The sequence below is a fragment of the Camellia sinensis genome, chromosome 2 (genome assembly GCF_055761805.1).
Source record: "Camellia sinensis isolate YWXY chromosome 2, ASM5576180v1, whole genome shotgun sequence".
NCBI lineage: Eukaryota > Viridiplantae > Streptophyta > Magnoliopsida > Ericales > Theaceae > Camellia > Camellia sinensis.
Window position 1 is genome coordinate 35,269,531 of NC_138962.1, and position 19,753 is coordinate 35,289,283.

The following is a 19,753-nucleotide window of genomic DNA, read 5'->3' on the forward strand; positions in this document are numbered from 1 at the left end:
AAAACAATCAAACTGCTCATGCAATCCTCAATAAATATTAATTTCCAAATCCTGATATGATTATTTTACATGGGTTTAAACTGACAATCAAACAGGCTTAGTTTAACTAGAAAACATAAATAAATAATGTTTGATTACATAGAAACAGAAGAACATTTAACCAACATGAGTTTCGTGTTCTCGAAGCTTGTGTTGACTCTAAACAGGGCGAAGATCTATGGATCAGGCAGAGCTTGTATCTCTACCGAATGAACAAGACACATGCAGCTCAAGCTCCCACAGGCAGTGTAGTTAACGGACACATCGCCAGTTCTATGATATCGAAGGAGTAGGGATTTCAGTGTCAATCAAACAGAGAGCCATGTACCTCACTTTCCAAGATACCCAAAAGTCAGAAGGCTCCAGAAAGCTGGGAAGAATGCTTGTTCCTAACAGCAACATTAGCATGGTTCACAAGTTGCCCCAATATCAAAAGGTATATAAACTAGTAAACTACAATTCTACCTCTGAAAGAGAAGGGACAACAAGATGTTGATTTGTTGGATACACTTGTTCCTGACAACAACATCAATCAAGGTTAAGCAAAGATTAGAATTATGAAAAAGACTATACACAAATCATTATTAACTAGAAAATACACCTGTTTGGCATTAGAAGAAAAAAATATAAACATTATAAAGACAAAGTAATTAATACAGCAAAACGATACTTAAATTGAATAATTTTCTGGCTAAATAAACAAGCATGCTCCTGCACACAACCTAGTTACCATACTCGGAGATCTTACTCCACAAGCAGATTCTTTTTTGGAAAACTATCTATTCTGGTCTGGATGGAGAGGAAGCCTATATTTCTAGGTTTTAAGGACTCCTTACAAGTGTTGGAGAAAGTTGGAATTTCTTGTCTTCAAGTTTCCATTTCATGATTAGGGTGTGGAATTTTAATATTAGTACTGGGCATCTTAGTTTACCTGTTGTAACAACTTTGCTCAGATTCCCTTGAGCACTTGGAGCTGTAATACCATCTCACGAGGAGTCCAGGATTTGAGGAAGAAGAAGACCAGGTTACAACCTATAGTTTCAACCACATTACAGTTATTGTAATTTTCTCGAAAGAGCCAAAATGACCTTATACATGTCCAACAAAAAACCTGAACAGACAACCAGGCCAAAGATTACCAAATGGACAATGTGCCAAAAGGACAATAAATGATTTTGAGCGGTCATATTGTGAGGTCTTTTATTCTGTCAACTATTTATCTTAAAAAGAACACACACACACACACACACACACACACACACACACACACACACACACACACACACGTCATACAGGCTGCCAAAACATGAAAAGATGCATGACATCAGCAGTATGACAAAAAGCATAGACCATTAAAACACAAAGAAAATGATCTCTAATTGTCCTAGCCAATAAATAAGAATGTTGTATAATCACAAGGGATTCAGTGTTAATCTGAAACCATACTTGGAGATATGGCAAATTCATGTTAAAAGGACATATAACACAGCAGCATGCAATCCTACAGCACAAACAGTATCTCATTCCAGTTATATATATTCAAGTGTCAAAGGTCTTTTTTGTAATTTTATATTTCACAATTTAATATCAAAACTATTGATTGAGACATAGATCACAGGCCAGACATGAAGTGGTAAATTTTAGATGTGATGAAGTATACCGGCCACTGATGCATACAGCGCAGTAGTTGCTCAAAATGGTCTCTGACAAAATGATAAAACATGAAGCACTTCTAAAATGACACCCGAGTGAGTAACATAAGCATCACCCATAAACCTTATGAACTTCCTAAGGAATTACCAACTTCATTTCCTTCACCAATCCATCCAATGTCCGATAAATGCTATCAATTTGAGGATGTGCTAGGGAGCCCACAAGAAATTCATGCACAATTCCTTTGATGCTGATCCAACTACACCCTGGCTGCTTTCTCACGCCCTTTTGCCACATATACCACCTCATTCCAGAGACATCTCCCCATCGACAATCAACCGCAAATGCATTTGACAACATCACATAGCCTGCAGAATTTTGAGGCTCCACCTTAACAAGATTTTTGGAAATATGTTGGGCCAACACTAATCTGTTGTGGAGCAGGCAACCCCCAAGCAAAGCCCCCCACACAAAATCATTGGGATCAAAAGGCATGGAGTTAACAACTTCAAGTGCTTCTTCAACATGGCCCATTCGAGCAAGGAGATCAATATAGCAAGCATAATGCTCTAATTTAGGCGGGACCGAAAAGCTTTGGCTCATATTGAGGAATATCTGACGTCCATCATCTAACAACCCTGAATGACTGCATGCACAAAGAACACCGAGGAAGGTTCCCGCATTGGGATGCAAACCAAACTCCTGAACTATGGAGAAAAGCCTTAATGCATCCTCTCCTTTACCATTTATTGCAAGACCCATTATCATAGCATTGATTGAAACAACATCTTTCGTGACCATCTGGTCAAAAACCTCTTTCGCCTTTGCCAAACTTCCACATTTAGAATACATGTCTATCAATGCAGTGGCTACATTTTTGTTTAAAGCTAGAATACTTTTCTGCCCTTCAGATTTAAAGTATTCATGAACCCAAATTCCACTGTCTAAATCACCAATTTGAGCACAAGCTGAAAGCACACTAACCATTGTAACATGGTTCGGTCTACAACTATGATTCTCCATGATTAGGCCAAAAAGACTCAAAGCCTCCATAGGAGAACCATTTTGAACATACGCACTTATCATAGAATTCCAAGGAAGCACACTTCTTTTTCCACTGTCTGCAATCTCATCAAATCTTTCTCTACTTTTGTCAGTCTTTCCCCATTTCCCATACAAATAAACAAGAACAGTCCTCACCGAATCAAGACCCAAATTTAGACCCAAATTTTTAGAATCGACATCATTAATAAATTCAGATAAAATTCTAACCCAATTCTCAATATCTACAATCTCAAGATGTGAACAAACAGATAAGACATTGACCATAGTATCATCTTCTGGCGTCAACCTCTCCTCAACCATCAATAAAAAGAGTCTCAAAACTTCATCAGGCTGACCTGACTGAGCAAACCCAGTAATTAAAGAAGTCCAACAACAAACCATACTCCTCTCAGGCATTTCATCAAACACCTTACGTGCAGACACCAAATCCTTCACACCCTTAGCATAAACAGCAAGAAGACCATTGCAAACAAAAGAATCAGACACAAAACTCGATTTCAGAACATGGGCATGAATCTGTTTCACACACTCTACATCATTGGCACGAAAACAGGCCTTAAGAAGGAAAGAAAATGTAAACCCATTGGGCGAAATTAACATCGAATTCAACCCGTTGAAGACAAAGAAAGCGTCAGAGCAAAGACCCTCTTCAGCCAAGACTCTGATGATTGCATTGAAAGGGAAAATGTTGGGTTTTTCGAGTTGGTGAAACACTCGAAGAGCGAATTGAGATGGGTAGTGGCCAATGAGGCGAGTGGCAATGAGATTGTCTTGGTGTGCGTTAACTCGGAGAATTTGGGCATGGATTTGGAGGAGATGAGAGCGAGAAATGCGACCTTGCAAGAGATTGGAGAGGTTGATGAAGCTATGAGAGGTTGAATTGGAAGAGACGTAATGTAAATGCATATATTTCTGATGAAGAGGTAGAGATCGAAGAAAAAAAGAGCATTGTTGAAGAAAGATTTGAGAGTATGAACTCATAATCATCATTTTAGAAAGCTTCTCATGATTTGAATTTTATTTCTTTTATTTTTTTGGTGGGCTCTCTATACATTTCAATTATTATTATAATTTTACAATTTAAGTACATCAAGGTTTTTATATGATTCCAAAAATCATAATCTATTAAAATTAGACCATGTCAAGATTTACGGGCTACAAAATTCTGATATAATCTAAAAATTGAGATTATATTAAGACATGACGAAGACAAAAAATTTAACTACTTACTACATAATCCAAGAGTTGAAAATACATTGAAACATTAGATTATAGAAATTTAGAAACAATATTGTTAGCATGTCGAAGAAGTGACATCTCTGAAGTTAATCTAGAATTTCAGCTCAATATTTGAGGGTAAGATCACATAAGAGGTGAATCTCCTGTGATCGAATTCTGTGAATGCATTTTTTTAAAGATAATATCAGTTACGTCCAAGAAAATGTCATACAAACCAAACCAAACCAAACCAAAACTGTTTTGCCATCCAACTGAGGTTTTTTTTAGGATTGAAATACAGTTTGTGAGAAACAAAAATATCTTTCTTTCTTTATTTTGCTTTCATTGTATTAACAATGACAGAATAGGAATTGCACACTTTCTAGGTCTGGAGAATGAACATTCAACCAGCAAAAGAAGACGATCGCCTACAATCTCACATCCCTTCACTAGGGCTTCTTCCATTGTGAAGCATACTATTACACTACCACAACAAAGGCATATACAGGAGGAAACAAGTAAAAGTAGACAGGCTATCAAGCAACTTGCTCTCCAATATCATTGCCATCAATTTTCTACATTGCTTGGCAGAGAGAGAAGTTCCATAAGCTCCAGGCGATACTCGAGGCCTCTGAGGTAGTGTCCCAACAGCATACACCTTCACAAAAAGACAATAGACTCGTCACAGACCCATAAACCAATGATACAAACAATAGCAATAGTTCAAATAATACGAGTTCCCCACAATGAAGATTATTATTTGCTTATTTCTGAAGAGTAAGCTGGAGTAGTGTGTCCTGGCACAGAGACTATAGGAGCCTATTTGGTTGTGTTTTTGTTTTTTGTTTTTTTGTTTTTTTCATTTTTTGGAAAACAAGGGTCTTGGAAAGCGTTTCAGTCATTATCCAGGCTTCCCAAACCCCTCGTTCAAGGTCTGCATCCCCTCTTCAAGATCCCAATTGTAGTCTTTAATCCCCAAACATTTGCAAATGCACAAAGTTCAAATAATCGAATAAGATAGTGAAAAACTAGTTCTTGTACATGCACTAAATTTGTACAAGTCAATAACGGGTATTATGACTAAACTGGCTTCAGAGGGAATGTAAGTTAAAACTAAATTATCTAGCACCAGACTTTGGAAGGTTACACAAATCAAGTTGAAAATGAAACAAATGGAAAGACACAAATGTGTATTTTCAGAAATTTAATTAAGTTCGGAAAAAGAAAAACTTTGATCAGTAGGGAAGTCGGCCCATGCTGTTAACATTTTCAGAAAGTTTTTTGGTCTAATCTCATAAAAGAAAATAAAGGGAAAAAAGAAAACAAATATTTGTAAGTTTACATCTATGGTCAGTGAGAGCTAGCAGTAGGCAGCATTCCAATTTCCTAAACTACTGCAATAAGGAAACACAGAAAGGAGCTGATCTAACCAGAATAGAAGACGAGCTAGATAGTCCCGAGTTAATGAAATCAGAGGCTGGTATTGAAGTGAAGCATTCTCCACAAGATCAATGCAATCTTCTTCAATTCCAACATTTACAATCCCAGTTGAGGTGTTCTCTGATAGAGGTGCCTTGGAATGCATTTTTGGAGAAAGGGTTGCAAGTAGACCATGTATGACAGAGTGGATCACTTCCTTCAGCTCAGTGCATGTTGGCTCTGATAACTCAGCCACCTGTTCATAAAAAAGTACTTGTATCAGTAGCAAGACGGAATAACAGAGAATTGCAGGAGCTACAAGTAGAATGTAGTTGAGCATGATGTCAGCACACTAGCTTAGTCATCACTAAGGAAGATTTGATAAAGGAGATTGATGAAAAACATATAGGTGGAAAAAAGTTGAATTGAAATAGCAGAGGCAGACACGTTTGTGCCTAGAGGGTGAATAAGTCAATCTAAAACAAACCAATTAAAATTTACCAAGAGAATAATTTGAATTAATTCAGTTTGTCAATTAATCAGTCAATCATATCAAACACCATTCACAAAAAATCACAGTAATAATCTCTGCTATTAGAATCGTATGATTTGCGATTTGAATCGTACGATTCAATTCAATCGGTAATCGATTCAATCAGGTTGTGTGATTCGCAAATAACTATAAATCGTAGGTGAATCAGTGAACCGAATCGGTGAATCGTGAATCAATTCAATTCGCTAAAATCGATATTTGGATTTCTTTTTTGGTTTTTTATTGTTGGAAAAAGGTTCACACAACCTTTTTAAGGTCTCTAGGATTACTATATGCCATCTTTTGACTTTCTCCCTCCATATTTACTCTCAAATACTCAAACCTTAGTCGGAAAAAAAATGAACTTCCTCTCTACAATATTCTAGGTTTGCATATTCAATTTTATCTAAGTATTTGTATTTATAAAATGAATTTTTTGAAGACATAAAGCGAGATTTTTGAAAAAGTTTAAAGATTTGATTTTTTAACCTTGTAAAAAGTTAAAAGCATTGTTGTTGAGTTATTATTACGTAGAAATTGAAAATTTATCTTTATTTGCTTTCTTTATTAAGAACGATTAATAAGAAATAGTATCTAAAAGGGAAAAGGTGAAGTGGTAAACGTGGGAACTAGTGTTAACCTCTTACCCATGCCACATAATCATCATTTAAAATAATATTTTTATTGATTTAAGTCTAAATATTTTATATTTATTAGATATATTTAATATCTAAGTGTTTAGATATTATTTTGGGTAAACTACCAATAAGTCCTAATAGTTGGACTTAATTCCCATCAATTCCTATTGAAAATAAGTCTTGGTAAAATTGTCGCTAAAAATAATTTTTTGTGACAATTTTTTATATATGTCGCTAAAAATTAACAATTAGTGACTTTTTTTGTCATGATTTTTATAAATTGTCGTTAAAACTTACAATTAGTGACTTTTTTATGACAAATTTTTCCCATAGAACCTATTAGACAATAAGTCCACTTATTAGGACCTACACGTGAATACCCCATATATTTTCTATGTAATTAAAAAAATGTGACCAAATCTTTACAATTCACAATTCGATTCAATTCGCGATTCAGTACAATACCATTTCGATTCATGATTCGAATCTCAATTTGACAACTATGATAATAATAAAAGTAAGATAATAATAAACACAGCCATATGCATTGAAAACCCTTGGAACAACAATCGACATCAGAAAAAAGCCACGGGCACCCTTGCTGGTCAAAAATCCATTAGAACAATTGATAACACAGATTCCAATAGACCATTTACAACCCAACCTTGAATAAGTTAGCATTGACGCCCCATCAAGCAAGTGATTCTAACACAGCAGTTAGTCTCCTCTTATCTAGGTCTCCACTCCTCGGGAATTCAATTAACCAATGCCCATTGATTGATCAAAATGCAGTAAAAGTGTAGGTTGTTTTACAGAACAATGAGAAGAGTTTTCTCAAATCATTTCCCAATGCATAAGCAAATCATATCTTCTACTAGAATACGAGAGAAATAGGTTTCATAGGGTGTCTGGGGCATTAAAGATTGAATTTGTGTCTTTGTTCGTATTAGACTAAAAAAATAAAGGCCCTATTTATAGTTTTTCCATATTAGGTTGTATGGGGATTCAGAAATCCGCTTGCCCGCTTGAGCTCACTTTGAGCAGGCTTCAAGCGAGGGCTTGCAAAACCTCTACATAGCTGAATCGCCGCTACCCTGCTTGAGCATGCTAGTCTCACTTGACTCCCACATAACACGTTAAATATTCAATGGCTAAATAAACTAATGGAATATCCTCATGCGATTTTACATGAGATTGGATTGGAACACACATTTTCTTGTCTCTGGATCATCAACAATTTTAATCACATAGACACTCAGGCTAGGAAGCATGGGCATTTCAAAGAAGGTGGTGTGTCCGCATCGGACACTTCCCGACACGTGTCAGGCACTCGTCCAAACATGTCCTATTATTTTTTTATACCCAGACACTTGGGGGACACATATATCCATCATTTGGGGACACATGAAATTAATTATAAGTTCGAACATAATAACCTAGGGTGTAAAGATAAAAGAAAAATAATGTAGATTTACAAGGTTGGGTTTATTTAGAAACAACAGTAACTGTCAATTGCTTTTCTGGATTCTAGACAGAAGTACTGGGAACTAATTCCAAACCAATACTCTTGATAAAAATATATTTGCAGTAAATTGCTGCAAAGATTGAACAAGTCATGACAAACATTTGCAGTGAACAATCGTTTAGACGTGACACAAAACCATCAAACAAAAAAAATTCCCAGCTAAGAAGGATACTTACAGAAACTACCAAAGGCTTATCCTCAGCATTGTAGACGAGAAGCCAGTGGAATTGAAGAAACAACACGGAATTTTTTTACTTTTTATTTTAAATGAACAGCTGTATTAAATTTCTGTTTCTTTCTCCTATTTCCTCTTATTGCCAATTAAAAAATGAATCGGGGGATTTAGAAAAGCATGAATCAATCACATTCCATATAACAATGACTGATATGACATCCTCAATAGACTTCCCAATATACACAAATCACTTTGTAACAGAATAGGACTACCAACAAAATCTAGAGTCACCAAGCTTAATAAGAAAACAGCAAAGCACATAGCAATAAAAGTTTAGAAAACCAAAAAAAAAAAAAACAAGGGAAACTTGTTTTGCAAAATATTTTTACCAACACAAACCAGCTGGAGTGTTCTATAGATGTATGGCTAACCTTCTCCGGTTGAAGCGATCTCAAGTAATCCAGCAAATCATTCTTTTCCTCTCCAACAAACTGTTGCATTTGAAGAGCTGCAGTTTTCCTCTTGACTTCATGCAGCTCCTGAATATATAGAACAAAAAATAAATAAAAGTGCCAGATGTCTTCTAAGACTGGCCTATTGCAGGGAGAAAAGGGAAATAGTGAAAGCCAATTATGCTGTCAGATCCATTGAAACCACAACAGTTGAATTACTCAAGAATATAAAGGTCATGAGGTTTTTGTTATCAACTAAATGAGAAAAAAGATTCCAAATGAAACATGCTAAAGGCCTAAATCAAAGGACAATCTCTAATCTATGATTTAGCAAGTACAAATGAATATGCAAAATAAAAATAACAAAAATATATTTCAAAAAGATGGCAGAAAGCATTTCAATTCTGATCTTCCTATCTTGGCATCCAAATCAGGCAAAGGGTATAAAGAGTATGCACATTTTTTATGAAGTAAACATTTCTTTAGTTTTAGGCCTTTTTTTTTTCTTTTTTTTTATTTTATTTTTAATTTGGCTATGTCAATAATGTAATGAACCCATGTACGAGGGTTGTATTAGATGGAAATTTATAGTTCACCTTTTTTACAGAAGACAAACGAGAATGCAAATTTAAAATGTATTGTTGAGCTTCAGGAGTGATTTTCCCAAGGCCTTCAACACCAATACTCTCAGATGCCTTATCACTTATTTTTTCTAATTTGGGCATCTCATCTTTTCTAGCCAAGTTGACCCTTCTCTCATAGTCAAGCAACATCCTTGGTGCTTCAAATTTGGAATCTTCTGTTTTTATTATTTCAATACTTCCTTCATCTATATCAAGGTTCCTTTCAAGGCAAAGTCTATATTCAGCATTCCGTAATGTATACCTGCAGTACAAGAAGAATAGCACTCAAAAATCTAGTATCTTCATAGACATACATCACTAAAGAAATGAAATTTAAAATTTTAATTAAAAAAATTTAGTAAGATAGCTCAATAACATATCAAAAAAGCATTTTATCTATTTATGATCCTAGTCTCAGTCACCTAATCAATTTATTCTAATGTAAACTTGCTTCAGCTCAGACAAGAAAATGTTGAATATGGGATTTTTAAGATGATATGCATACAAAACTTAGAATCCTACAACCACCATCCATATATACAAATTAACTGCAAGATCTCAAGCCCCCTTCCATCATCTACATCCTATTGGAAACAAAACAGAGTATAAAGGCATGAAATACAGTCATAAATAAACATACCCAGTCATCATTGAAGAAACCAATAACTTGGAGAGAGGTTCCCATACAGCTTCAATTAAAACTTGAAACTGGTTAGAGGGAAGTAAACCCAACATGCCAGAAATAGTCCTCTTCATAGCATCCACAGTAGTGAGTGGAACATCTTTCTGAATAAGGCTCACATCCATAGGCTCTATCTCTTGTACCAGATTCAAGAGAACTGATTTCTGAAACAACAAACAGTCTTAATTGTAAAAGAACATTACAAAGGTTAACATGAAGTCATTTACTTATTTCACTTTGCCACTACTAGGATTTATTAATAGTAACTGACAATTCTAATACATCAACCAGTTTTTTCAAGAAGCATGGGTGGTGGCAGGAAGAAATTCCTGTACAAGCTGGCAAAGATTTTGGAATGAAAAAGTGAAACCAAAATATATATCTACCTCTCCCTTCATTCACACAATTGCTTTTAGTAATGTCACGGGATTTTGGTGTAAATATGGGTATCTCACCCCTTAATGCTAGCTTTTGTGAGCTGCCAGTTTGCACTACTGTTAAATTGCATTTAAACAGTTTTTAACTCAATACAAAACTTTGTTATGAAAAATTAATTCGATCATTCTCCCAGTCTCATATTTGGTCAATTGATCATAACCTCATTACAAATTTCATAAATAAGTACAATTTGCAATGAAGATAAATCCTCAAGGCCTCTATGCTATCTAGGATCAATCAACAATCCATAAGGGTGTGTCAAAAAACAGTTGCTACAAAAATTTATAGCATGATGGAAGAAATGGAGAGTGCTTTTAGAGTGTTATGCAATCACATAATGTGGCAAAGTACACATAAAAGGTGTGTTGTCAAAATGAGGACAATTAGATAGATGACTAACAATACAAGAAAGGACAGAGTTGATGTAGTATTGACTATTGAGTGAAATCGAGCTAATGGACAGTCATTTTAGAAAATTTAGTTGAGTGCAACGGAGAGCAAAGAATACAATAATGAGCACAATACTATAATTCATGTCAAAATTGTTACAAGGGGAAGATGAAGGCCAAAGAAGAGAGTGAGTAGGCTTTAAAAACACATGAATATAACCTCAGCATCCAAGCAGCAGAGGATTAGCATAGGATACCAGCCAATGAGATGTAAGGCGATGTTGGGTGCGGTTGCATCAAATCATTAATTTATCAAGGAGCCATTTTTTAACTTCAGAACTGATTTTCTCAAACAACTCCCTTCTTGAAAAATTTACTTGCGTAGTTGTAAATCACCAACAACAAACACTCTATCCCCCCAAAGTATAGTTATGATAATAATTAAACATTATTTCGATTTTGAATTCGTACTCAATTCACTAACCCTCCATTTATTTTATTTTTACTTTTCTGGCCTGGCATTGACCCTCCATTAGGTCACTAAAAATCAGAGAAAGACATACAATTTTGAAATTTATGTTTTAGTTGCTGTCTGGGTTTCCTCATCTTGTCAAAAGCAATTAGTTGAATTCACACAATTAGTTAGATTCTTGTTTTCTAAGGTACCACAACAACAATACATTTATGATTGAAAAAAAAATAATAATAAAATAGATTGAGATTTTGTGAGTACTTAATTATACACCATTTGGTTGACAATGAGATAATTTACACTTTCCAAAGCACTACAATTGCAGGGGGGGAAAAACCTACCAAATTCAATGAATTCAATAAAGAATTAAGAGTAACAGTGAGAAATTCAAGAACAAAAGCTAACCTTTGAGCGTGGAATTTCAGTTTTGGAGTAGAGATCATCGAAAGAAGATGCTGAACAAGCACGAACTACGGTTCTTAGGGTTCGAATTTTTCTAGGGTTTTTAGAAGGTTGGAGGGGAGACAAAGCAAGGGAGGGTAAGGAAGAAGAACGACGAATGCGTGAAGAGGGGAGAGGAAGAGGAGAGAACGAGAGGATGGAGGAGAGGGTTGCCATTAACGACCACCACTCACCTTTCTCCTCCTTCTCTCTCCTCTCTCTCTGTCTCTCTCTCACCCGAACAACAAAGTCAAACGTTAGGGCGTGTTTGGCTCTTGCTTTTGTCTCGTGATTTATTTTATGTTTTGATATTTTTATAGGTAAATTACACTCGCACCTCATAAAATTTAGATTTAATACATATCACCCTTGATATTTGAAAAATTACACAAATTCTCTGTTATTGTAATTATTTAAATTGAATGAAAATATTAAATTCGTGCACTCTCTTTTCTTACTTTGCTTTACTTTAGTTCCTTTTCTTTTTTCTTTTTTCTTTTTTTTTTCTCCTTTCTTTTGCTTTACTTTTTTTTTTTCTATTTTTCTATTAAGAGTTATTACCTTTTATAAAAGTATGGGTTTATAAAATGAGAAAATTAACCACAGGGCGGGAATGCCATTTCCAGAACGTTAGTAAGTAGGATATAATTGGATCAAACATCAAGGGGTGTTAGTGTAATTTATCCTACTTTTATTTTGGATAAACTATCAATGGGTCCTAATAATTGGATTTAATTTCTATCAAATCCTATTAAAAATAAGTCATAGTAAAATCGTCGATAAAATTAATTTTTTTGCCAATTTTTTACATATATCGCTAAAAATTGACAATTAATAACTTTTTTTGCCACGATTTTTGAAATTGTCGCTACAACTTGCCATTAGCGACCTTTTTCTATACGAATTTTCCAAATTATCGCTAAAAGTTAAAATGATATTTTTGTGATGATTTTTTTAAACTGTCGCTAAAACTTATAATTAGTGACATTTTTGTGAGAAAATTTTTAAATTGTGATTAAAAATTAACAATTAATGACTTTTTTAATAGTATTTGATGAAATACATCATTAATTATCATAAAATATATTGGACAATAAATCTACCTATTACGTAAGTCTCTCGTTTACTTTTTAACAAAGCCTTTGTTTGGCATATGAGTTTTTTGGGATTTTTTTTAGTCATAAAAATATAAAATAGGTTAAAAAGTTAATAAGATAAAATGTCACATCTAAATCCTAATCATTTAATTTTTTCTCACAAAAGTCAAAAAAATAAAAAATAAAAACCTATATAAAACGAGGTTTTTTAGCCTCACGATAAAGGGTGTTTTAGGAAGATGATTAACAGTTATTTTTTGATTTTTTTTTTAAATTTTTTTGTGAGGCACTTCTCAAAATAGCTAAAAAAATAAAAAAGTCAACCCATATATCAAATGAAGCCAAAATATGTTGGGCACATAATTTATTTATTTATTTTTCCCCGGTAAAACTAAAAATAAGAAGGAAAAAAAATTATTTGTTACCAAAAATGAAAGGTGGTTATTTGTAAACAGAAGGCCATTTATACTTCAAACTCTATTGGAAAAAAAAAATACTTTTATTTTTAAAAAACAAAAAAACATTAAATATATTATGCAACCAAACAAATACTTAACTATTAGTTTATGCGTTTTTATTTTTTTACAATTGATAGAAGAAAAATATGAAAAAATAAAATTACATGTAATATTCGAATCTAAACATTACACTTTACAATAAAATACTTTTTTTTTTTATTAAAAGAACTTTCAATGTTAAATATGGAATTACGTTAAAGGGGAAATTATAAGAACGAAAAGTATTGAGGACTAGGGGTGAGCATGGTCTGGATTGAACCGGATTGGGGTAAAATCAGGATTAATCCGTTATTTACGATTCCTGAAAAATTGAAACCAATCCGAACCAATCCATTTAAATACGGATTGGATCAGTTTAGGACCACGGATTCACATAATTAAATAACAAAAAAATATATATATAACACTTTAATTTCATAAAAATATAAACATAGCGCTATATTAGTTCCACAATAGCAATATGTTTTTCTATAATAGCGACATATTGTTCTAGAATTTAAACAATCATAAGAAAACTGGTTTCACCATAAGTATTTAGATCATTACAAGTTAAAACTAAAAACTAACAAACAAAAATAATAAAAGAAGATATTATACGGTTTTAAGTTTGTGTTTAGATTTTATATAGAATAAGAGAAGATACTATGGAAAGAATGTATAATAAAAATATAGACTATTTGTATACGGTCCATATCGGTTCTAATCCGGAACCGTGGGGTTCAATCCAGAACCAATCCGTGGATTACAGATTTTTAATTCTTCAATCCAGAACCAAACCGCAGATTCAAAAAATCAATCCAAACCTATCGAATTGGGCTGAACTGGATCGGATTACGGATTTCACGGATTCCTTCCTCAACCCTATTGAGGACCCCCTTTTAACTCAAGTGTTACTAGAAAACATGGAGTATAAATCATATATATTCTATATATTATACATGTGATACTATGTTTAAATTTAATTTAACATTTTACTTCTTACCTCTTTTAAAAATTAAGGCTAACTTTAGTTTAGTTTTCAAAATATGTTTTGTGAATCTTTTTTAAAAAAATTAAAAACTAATTTAATGATAAATAATAATAAATAAAATATACTCGTCATCTTTATATAGTTTTACCTTTTTGGGACAAAATTAATTTTTTTAAAATAAAATATATTTGTGGTATTTATTTTTATTAAATTAATTTATATTTTCTAAAAAAATATTACAAATTTGAAACCAAACATAATCTAAGAACTTCATTCCTTTCAAAACAATTGCTTGTTTATATTTTTCAAAAAACACTTTTCACAAAATTTTACTTTTCTTATTTTTCGTATTTTTTTGTTTTTACTGAATTTTTTTAATATTTTAAGTAATTTTTTTTACTTTTTAGACACACCTAACATAAATACACCTAAAAAGTAAAAAAATGTAAAAAAAAATCTTTTAAAAATTCACTAAATACCAAAAATATAAAAAAAAATACAAGAATTCGGTACATTTTTTATATTTTTATGTATTTATTAATTTTTTAAAATATTTTTTCATAATTTTTTTACTTTTTAGATACATCTAAGTAAAGTGCATCTAAAAAAGTAAAAAAAAAATATTTAAAATTTAAAAAATATTCACTAAAAACAAAAAACACAAAAATCGAAAAAGTCAGTTTTCAAAAAACTTAATCCAGAAAACTCAAACCAAACAAACTGCTTCTAATAAAAATTTTAAAAAAAATTAAAACTAGTTTGATAAAAATAAAAATGAAAAACATTCACCATTTTTATTTTTTTGAAAAACGGACATAATTTTTGAAAAATTTTATATTTAAATTTTTTTTTTCAAATTATATTTTATTGAAAAAAATTATAAAAGTCTGAGTAACAGAAGAAATTGTTTTGATACTCCAACAACCAACATTAAACTTTTAAAACATAAAACACATAAAAAAAATAATAAAAAGACAGCGATGAAGCCTCACACAGCATCAACATGATTCACGGGGTTTCATCTCCAAAATGTAACAAATTAGCAAATCATCATTGAACAAAACAAACTTGATTAGTTAATAACACTGAAATGTTACATCATTTTTACATGTTAATTGATGAACCTTACAAAACCTTTCTAGACCCCAAAAACAAAAAACAAAAACTAAAAATTAAAAACTAAAAATCTCTTTATTAACTTGGAAGTTGAACAATTAATCCATGACTAACGACGTCGTTCTGGAGTCCAACGAGGCAAGGATTTGCTAAAATGCGCCGATACCACTCTGGAATCTAGAAGCTCCATGATCGGAGTAAAGCTAACACACCTCGGCACCTTATACTGATTAATAGAGGCGCCTCTCGAGATCGAATAATCCATGAGCTCCTCAAACGTGCCACTCTTCACCACACGAATCTCCAGAGGCCCAATTGAGTTATCCGCGACTCGGCCTTGTCGATACACCGAGTTAAGCGATTCCTCCATCGCTAAACAGCACCGACTCATCACCTCGTCACTCAGTGACTCACCCGAGTAGTCCTTCAATAACAGTTCCCAATAAATGACGTAGTGACCCGGAATCGTCCTCGTGTCCGCGTAACTCGTGTACTCCACCACGCTCGCGTTGAACTCGCTCAACACGAGTTGCGAAGCGTTCTCGACCGCTCTCTGTAACTCGGCCTCGTCTGTCTTGTCCGAGTCAATACTGAGTAACACGTTCTTTCTCCGAACAAAGTGGAATTGTGGAGCTGAGTTGTGGAACCCGGTGACGAGGAGGATGTCGCCGACTCGGTACCGGTACAACCCGGCGTAAGTAGTGATCACGAGCTCGTACTCTTTTCCGACTTCCACGTTGGCGAGGTCGACGAGTTCGGGTCGAGTTGGCCCGATGGAGTTGGGCTCGTGGGGCAGGAATTCGAAGTACGCCATGTTTGGCATGATGGTGTAAGAGACTTCGGAGGGTTTACACATCGGGTTGAGATTGAGTCCGAAATAACACTCCGACGAAGCGTACATGGTGCAGGCTAGGGGCAACCCGCCACTGTAATGGTTCAGGGTCGGAATATATTGGGCCATTGCCCCGGTTACTATCACATCCAAGTACTTTGTGTTGGGCCAAATTCTAGTGATAATCCCTTCCCAATTGTCCTTTGAACACTCTGCTGCAATGAAATCTGCGAGATTCGGGTCGGGATTTAATATCCGGGTCATGCAGGCTTGGATTGATGGGTTGGTGATTTTCGGATTTAGTGTTCCGGTTCGGATATCGTGGGTGAGTTGTGCCCAATTGAGTTGGAGGAACCGGATGGCTCGGAGGAGGCCGGAGGCGAACACCGCTCCGACCCGGAGGACTTGTTTGTGCTCTATGAGGCCGCATAGCATCTGGGTGTACATGCTGTGGAACGAGTCGGGGCAGAGGATCGCTTCATTGGGGCTCGTGTAGACATTGTATGGGTCGTAGGGTCGGGTTTTGAAGTGGTCACTTTTGTAGTAACTTGTAAGAACTGGCCGGGCCAAAAGCCCACCCGGTGTCTTTGTTTCGGACTTCACAAACAAGAAATAAAGCCCCTTGCCCTTGTCCATACCGGGAACATATCTGTTACAGTCAGCAAAAAAAGAAATTTAGTGAAAAAACTCATTAAAATGTTATTTGTTGCAGCTTTAATAAATTGTTTATTTTGAATTCTTTTGTTTTAAAATTATATGTCAGAATGTATGTTATTTCAATGAACAGTAGTGATTGAGAGCCTGAATTCCTTCGCCCTGAATGCCCCTAAACCACGAAATGACGTCGTTTCGTGGTTTTAATTTTTTTTTTTTTCTTTTCAGCAGAAGAAGGGAGACGAAGACGGAGGAGGGGGAGGGGGAAGGAAGACGAAGACGGAGGAAGAGGAGGGGGAGGGGAAGGGGGGGAGGGGGACTGGAGGGGGCCTAAAAAATGGGCTAGAGGCGGAGGCGGGGGACGCGGCGATCGGCGATGGCAGAGGCGACGAGCAGAGGCATGGTGAGCAGAGGCATGGCGGAGGCGACGGAGGCGGAGGCGCGGCGATCGGCGATGGATCGGAGACGACGGCGACCCCTCTCCCTCTCCCTCTTTCTCTCCCTCTCCCTCTCTCTCTTCCTCCGCTTCAACCTTCCTCTGCGTCGAAAATGGCAGAAAAAAAGAAAAAAAAAAAAATTCAAGCCACATTCGAGCCAGGCATTTCGGGCCCTCAAACATTTTCCTTCAATGAATTACTTATTTATTGAGAAAAGGTTTGGGTGTGGTATTTTAAAAATTGATGTATAAATTATTAAATAATGTTGTGTAGACAAAAATAAAATATAAAAATTTTAGAACAAATTTAAGAAGTGATTATGATTTTTAAAAGAATATATGCCACCAATAAATATTTTAATATATATTTTGTGTTTAATTATATATTTATTTATGTGTTCAAGATCATGTAACTAAGACTTCACTCAAACCTTGTTTGGTAACATTTAATTTTAGTTAAAAAATCACTATAAGTTATTACATCACATTTTTTATTTTTCTGTATATCTTTTCATAAAAAGTTAAAAAATTATTAAAATAATTTATTTCCAAACGAAACCTCAAAATAAATTCAAATTACATGTTTTGTGTATATATATGTTTTTGTTTTGTTTTTGTAGGAGTAACATTACTTGTTTTATAGATATATATACTTACAGGTTCATGACAGGCATGAGAAGACTGTATAGCAATTGACGACGGTCCAGCTCTTCCTGAATCGTGGGCATCAATTTCCTTTCACCAGCTGAAGTCCCAGAGCTGTACAATTTTCAAAATCACAAGTTAATAACTCCTAGTCAACTCATTTACCATTTTTTTTATTATATAAATTTAAAATCAAAATACCTAGTGAGAAATTCGGAGATGGGATGAGCAGACAAGATCTTAGAACGATCACCATTCGCAATGCGCTGAATCTCAGGCTGAAGATCTTCGTAAGTAATCACCGGAATTTCGGATTTGAACGTGTTTCGATCGGTTGCTCCGGAGAGATTGAATCGTTGGAGGTACTCAGTTTCGGCGTTCCGACTCAGTATCTCGGCCAAAACCTTCTCTTGAATTTGGTCCGCATTTCGAGTCATCTCTTCGATGAGTCGAAGCGCCTTCGCGTCCTTCTCACACGCCGGAGGTCCTAGCGGAGACGATAGTGCAGAATCAACAGCCATTGTAGAGAGAGAGAAAATGAGACTGTAATTGTGAATGTGAAGAAGATGATGGTGGTGAGGTGGAGTGTGGAGAGCTGAAGGGTGCATTGACTTTATATAGAAGAGGAGGGAAGTGCATGAAGTGAGATGTCAATAGACGTGTGATGGTAAGGTACAAAAAAAGGGTCTAAGCTGACGAGTGGAGGACAATTTTGTAATATTATCCTACAAAAATGTGTTGGGCGAGGAGGGGGGGACAATGTGGGCCCATGACACGCTGTCATTTGCGAAATGGGGAAGACATGTGGGCCCTTACCGACACGTCAGCAGGTAGAGACTGTTCTTTTTAAAAATTCACTTGCAAAAAGATTCTAAAAAAAATATAATTAAATATCCTAGATAATATTTATATGTGTAAAATATTGATCCACCTATCATCACTCAAAAAATTAGAGTTTAATTTTTCCCACATAACTCGAAATGTGTAAGCAAAGACACATTTTTTAATTGGTGGAGAGTGGTGATATTCACAGGATCAATATATTTTTTTTGGAAAAGTTATCTCTAGTTCATAAAGATATGTGAGGCTCATCCTGAGTCTTATTTTGATAATTCAAATCGTTTAATATGTAAACTTCTTCGAGTACTTTATTCTTGTAAAAAAATATGTTGATCGAATATCGATAGCTACTTGATTGGATCAGATTTTTGTTAGCAATTTATTTTAAAAATTAAATTTACCGTTGAGAGAAATCTAATCCGATCAAATAACAATCGATATTTGATCAACGTGATTTTTTTTCAAGAATAAAGTATTCGACGAGCTCTACATATGTGACGATTCGGATCATCAAAAAATGACCCATGGTGGGCCCCCTTTGATCCAACACCACACTCCAGTCCAATCTCGAATTAGAAAGAAGCCTGACTCTTTTTTTGGTAAGAATAACTCACATTCTCTACAAATTATAAAATGTGTTTTATTCACATACTTTTGTGTGTGAATAAATTTGTTTTCAAAAAATTAAGTACAACTCAATGTTGTTAATAATTTTTAGAAGAGTTATGGATCAATCCTGTTGAGTAGATTTATTTATCTATAAGTCTTATTTTTTTCACTTATTAATATTTTTAAAAATTATTAGAACAAAATAAATATTTTAAGACTTTTTCAAGGCATTAAAAAAACATGGAGAACGAATTTTTTAGTCCACATAGAAATGA

At 34.5% G+C, this 19,753-nt stretch overlaps 3 protein-coding genes across 9 annotated transcripts; all 3 read right to left on the reverse strand.

Annotated features, from left to right (window-relative positions):
* Nucleotides 1-13: 13 nt before the first annotated feature.
* LOC114316027 (putative pentatricopeptide repeat-containing protein At3g08820) lies at nucleotides 14-3,841 on the reverse strand. Of its 6 annotated transcripts, none has more exons than XR_003648035.2 (4): nucleotides 1,700-3,837; nucleotides 971-1,071; nucleotides 505-555; nucleotides 14-428 (listed from the first exon to the last, which is right to left on the reverse strand). XR_003648035.2 is itself a non-coding variant. In XM_028262679.2 (4 exons), exons 1-4 carry the CDS (start codon nucleotides 3,745-3,747, stop codon nucleotides 392-394), a joined length of 2,097 nt encoding a protein of 698 aa, XP_028118480.2. In that variant the 5' UTR covers nucleotides 3,748-3,841; the 3' UTR covers nucleotides 14-391. The 6 variants fall into 6 exon arrangements, 2 of the variants coding, with proteins under 2 accessions (XP_028118480.2, XP_028118481.2); XR_014360796.1 differs by having other exon boundaries at nucleotides 971-1,150; XM_028262679.2 differs by having other exon boundaries at nucleotides 1,840-3,841.
* Nucleotides 3,842-4,276: 435 nt separating this feature from the next.
* On the reverse strand, nucleotides 4,277-13,352 carry LOC114316028 (MAR-binding filament-like protein). Of its 2 annotated transcripts, none has more exons than XM_028262683.2 (6): nucleotides 11,726-13,352; nucleotides 9,980-10,185; nucleotides 9,313-9,601; nucleotides 8,696-8,803; nucleotides 5,406-5,650; nucleotides 4,277-4,633 (listed from the first exon to the last, which is right to left on the reverse strand). In XM_028262683.2, the coding sequence occupies exons 1-6, from the start codon at nucleotides 12,101-12,103 to the stop codon at nucleotides 4,543-4,545; spliced, it is 1,317 nt and encodes a 438-aa protein (XP_028118484.2). In that variant the 5' UTR covers nucleotides 12,104-13,352; the 3' UTR covers nucleotides 4,277-4,542. The 2 variants fall into 2 exon arrangements, with proteins under 2 accessions (XP_028118484.2, XP_028118483.2); XM_028262682.2 differs by having other exon boundaries at nucleotides 8,654-8,803.
* A 2,047-nt stretch (nucleotides 13,353-15,399) lies between these two features.
* On the reverse strand, nucleotides 15,400-18,672 carry LOC114316026 (putative indole-3-acetic acid-amido synthetase GH3.1). The gene is made up of 3 exons (XM_028262678.2): nucleotides 18,231-18,672; nucleotides 18,042-18,143; nucleotides 15,400-16,943 (listed from the first exon to the last, which is right to left on the reverse strand). The coding sequence occupies exons 1-3, from the start codon at nucleotides 18,635-18,637 to the stop codon at nucleotides 15,572-15,574; spliced, it is 1,881 nt and encodes a 626-aa protein (XP_028118479.2). The 5' UTR covers nucleotides 18,638-18,672; the 3' UTR covers nucleotides 15,400-15,571.
* Nucleotides 18,673-19,753: the final 1,081 nt, after the last annotated feature.